This window comes from Acinonyx jubatus, chromosome X (assembly GCF_027475565.1).
Source record: "Acinonyx jubatus isolate Ajub_Pintada_27869175 chromosome X, VMU_Ajub_asm_v1.0, whole genome shotgun sequence".
In the NCBI taxonomy this organism is placed as follows: domain Eukaryota; kingdom Metazoa; phylum Chordata; class Mammalia; order Carnivora; family Felidae; genus Acinonyx; species Acinonyx jubatus.
Window position 1 is genome coordinate 110,193,513 of NC_069389.1, and position 3,510 is coordinate 110,197,022.

Consider the following 3,510-nt stretch of genomic DNA (forward strand, 5'->3'; position numbering starts at 1 on the left):
GCACTTTGGAGCTTTCCACCGCTTTGGGCCAGAACTGCTCTGGCCATTCTCTAGCCGTGTCCCTCCCACGGGGCAAGGAATCTGCAGGGCCGAGGGAAGGCGTCCCCCCGCCCCCCGCCTCCATCCCCGGAGCCTGGCCTCCCACCACCCAGCTTCTCGACCAAACACAGAGACCCCGGGACCCTGGAAATTCCTGCCCGGGTGACTCCAAACTCACTTCGGGGGCCTGAGAGGGACAGTGTGAGTGCCCTAGGTCTGAGGCGTGATAGAGGAATGGCTCTTTGTGGGGGCTTCTGAGGAATTCTGGACCTGCCGAGGTGAGGCCCAGTCCCCGGGCGAGGGAGGGGCGAGGGACAGGCTCTAGGTCAGAGACTGGCTCCCCCTGTGTGGCCGTGTTCCAGCCCAGAGTTCCAAGGAGCACGAGAATTTTAAATTCCAGCCTGGCCTTTCCGATTGTCGCAAAGGCATATTTGTCGGGAGAGGAAGGCTAGAACGTGTTTTATTGGCCCATTTGCTAGCTTTTCCCAGCTAACTCTTGGCCCAGCCTCTCAAATTTTAGGCTTGCCCCCAGGTACACACGGGATACGGTTGTGCTCTTCGTCCGGGGATCGCCTCGAATGCCACTTCTTCCCCACGAGATCCTGAGCTAAGGACTTAAGCTTGTCCACCTGCCAGGCCCTCCGCGCCCAGCACGGTGTCTCCCCATACACGTGCCCGGAGGTGTTCGCCGGCTGAAAGACACAGAGGGAGCTAATAAAGGCGATACCCCTTGGGGAGCAAGGAAAGAAGGCGAAGGAATCAGGAGCGTCCTTGGCATGAAGACAGGTGAATGGACAAGAGTTTCCTTTTTTCCCCTCCTATTAGTGGAAAGCGTCCAACACAGAGAGAGCGGCGTGAGGAGTTTCCAGGCACCCTTCTCCGGCTGCAGCAGCCATGAACTCACAGCCACCGAAAAGCAAGAGTTTGCTGGTCGAGAACTTGGGATCACCACGCCCAGCCGAGCAAGCACGGGAGAAGAATTCACTGTGGCGACCGCAGAGGCCGTGGGCCAGGAGCTCGTGCCAAGTGGTAGCCTGTGTGTGAGCGGGGAGGAGGGTCTCTTCTTCCCACCGTGATCCTCAGTGGCAAGGAGCTGGGCCAGCGTGGGGCCCGTGGCCATGGCTGCTCACTGAGCTGGCCGTCTTCCTTCGCTCGTTGCCAACCCCACACTTCGTGATTTCAGACACCTCTGTGCGCATCCATGCTGACTTGTCTTAATTCTGTCAAAGCCTTCTCTCTCCCCTGGAGCTGTCTGGGAATTCTGGTTCATTGTTGCTGGCAGTTTTTTACTTCCTTTGTGCTTAACTTTTGAAATACGAAAGGGGTTGGACAGTGTCAGACAATATGGCCCCCGTCACGCCACATTTTACATTGAAATCATCTTTAGGGGCTTTGCTCCTTGACACAGATGGTCTCCATATCCTAGGAGATGGTCTTTTGGCACGAAAATGAAAAAGCTGCGCCCCCTGTGAATCAAGAAACTTGGCGAGTTTATTCGGGCTCAAGTCAGACGACTCCTCTATTAAAGGCGCAGATGAGTTCGCACTCGTCTTTCCCATCTGGTCACGCCCCCCCCCCCCCCCCGTTCACCCCGAAGCTCCTCCCCTTTTCTAAGGCGCTCAGGGGGACCTGCCCCGAGTCGAGTGGGCTCCCTGCGTCCCCGGGGCCCTGTTCGGGAAGCCCCCCGTCTGCAACCTGTCCACCCTTCCAACAGCCTGCCCCTCATGGCTCCCGGCTCGCCCGCCTTAGCTCCGTGAGTGCCACCTCTTGAGAGCCTCGCTTTCTTCTTCAGTGAGCTCTTTGGCTCTTCTCTAGTAACTAATGCCTCCCTTACAGGGAGAGGAGTAAGCAAATCTACGGGCACCCTCCCCGTCTCTTCCCCTGACTTGTCTTCTACTTCTCTCACTCTGTGGCTTAGACAGCACGTCACTGTACTAATTCCCTTTCCCCCGATTTAGGTCCCGTTGACTCTTTCCCTTCCAGCCCGTTCTTGCGGATTGTCCACCCACCGGGCCAGACTGACATCAGACACCTCACTCTCCTGGAAAACGTTCCTTTTCCACGTCGCTGATGTATTCCATTTTCTCCTTCGTAGCGTCTATCCGACTGTAATGTGCCCAGGGGCCTCAGAAGGAGATTATTTAATGGCTAGTCCCTTCCTCCTCGCTCCTAAGCTCCAGGGGGACACGGATGGCATCTGAGCTGTAGCAGATCCTGAGGATTATTACAAATCAACTATTCCTTAGGAAAAACTCCTCTTTCTCCACAATTCCATGTCAAGCCAGACACTCCTTGTTTTCGTTTGTTTTTCAGCTGCTATGTTCGTCTAGGTATTGCTTCTCAAATCCACAGTTTTAGGGGACCGGTGGATTCTTGTTTTCACAGGGATTTTGGTTTCATCTGACTTTTATAGTTAAATCAATTGGACAAGCTGTGCTACAATGTAAAACATCCGTCATGTAAATTAATCACTCAGTACTAACTGTTCTGTTTCATAGTATCTATAACCCTCAAGGTTCTATTATTTGGTGCCAGGAAATGTCTCATTACGTGCGGGTATGTTCGTGTGTCTGTGTATGTGAGTCGCATTTTAAGAATTCTGCAAAACACTGGTGGCCATCACCGGAGCTACAGCGGCCAACATGAAGTTCAATCCGTTTGTGACCTCTGACCGGAGCAAGAACCGTAAGAGGCATTTCAACGCACCTTCCCACATTCGCAGGAAGATTACGTCTTCCCGTCTTCCCAAAGAGCTGGGACAGAAGTACAACGTTCGATCCACGGGCATCTGGAAGGACGATGAAGTACACGTTGTGCGAGGACACTACAGAGGTCAGCAAATTGGCAAAGTGGTCCAGGTTTACAGGAAGAAATACGTCATCTACACCGAACGAGTACAGCGAGAGAAGGCCAATGGCACAACTGGCCACGTGGGCATCCACCCCAGCAAGGTGGTTATCACTACACCAAAACTGGACAAAGGCCGCAAAAAGATCCTTGAACGCAAAGCCAAATCTCGCCAAGTACTCGCCAATCGAGAAGGTGTGGGAATAAAGTAATCTTCTATACGACATTAAATAAAAACTGTTAGAATGAAACAACAAAAAAAAAGAATTATGAAAAACACAAATCCAAGGAGTTACACGGACCTGAGAATAAATGATGTTTGAATTTCTTTCTTGCTCCCTTTCGTGTCTTAAGATATCAAGTTGAACTTTCCAAGATTAAGAGATTCCAAGAGGAACAATTCTGGTGATCTCAGAAGCATCTATTTCAAAGGCTTGTTCTTACTAATAAAGACTAAATGTAGGCCGATGGAATCCAGCTACTGTATTTTATGTTCAAATGTGGTCAGACTTGGACTGAAATCCTGGCTTTGCTAATCCTTAGCCGTGTGAGATTGAGAACGTTGCTTTACCTTCCTATGCCTCTGTTGAACAGGATAAACAAACTTGTCTATGTTCTATGTCC

At 51.7% G+C, this 3,510-nt stretch overlaps 1 protein-coding gene across 1 annotated transcript; it reads left to right on the forward strand.

The window, feature by feature from the left end:
* The first annotated feature begins 2,659 nt into the window (after window positions 1–2,659).
* On the forward strand, window positions 2,660–3,098 carry LOC106980684 (60S ribosomal protein L26-like). Its single transcript, XM_015078756.3, has one exon. It carries the CDS (start codon window positions 2,682–2,684, stop codon window positions 3,096–3,098), a length of 417 nt encoding a protein of 138 aa, XP_014934242.3. The 5' UTR covers window positions 2,660–2,681.
* The last annotated feature ends 412 nt before the right edge of the window (window positions 3,099–3,510 follow it).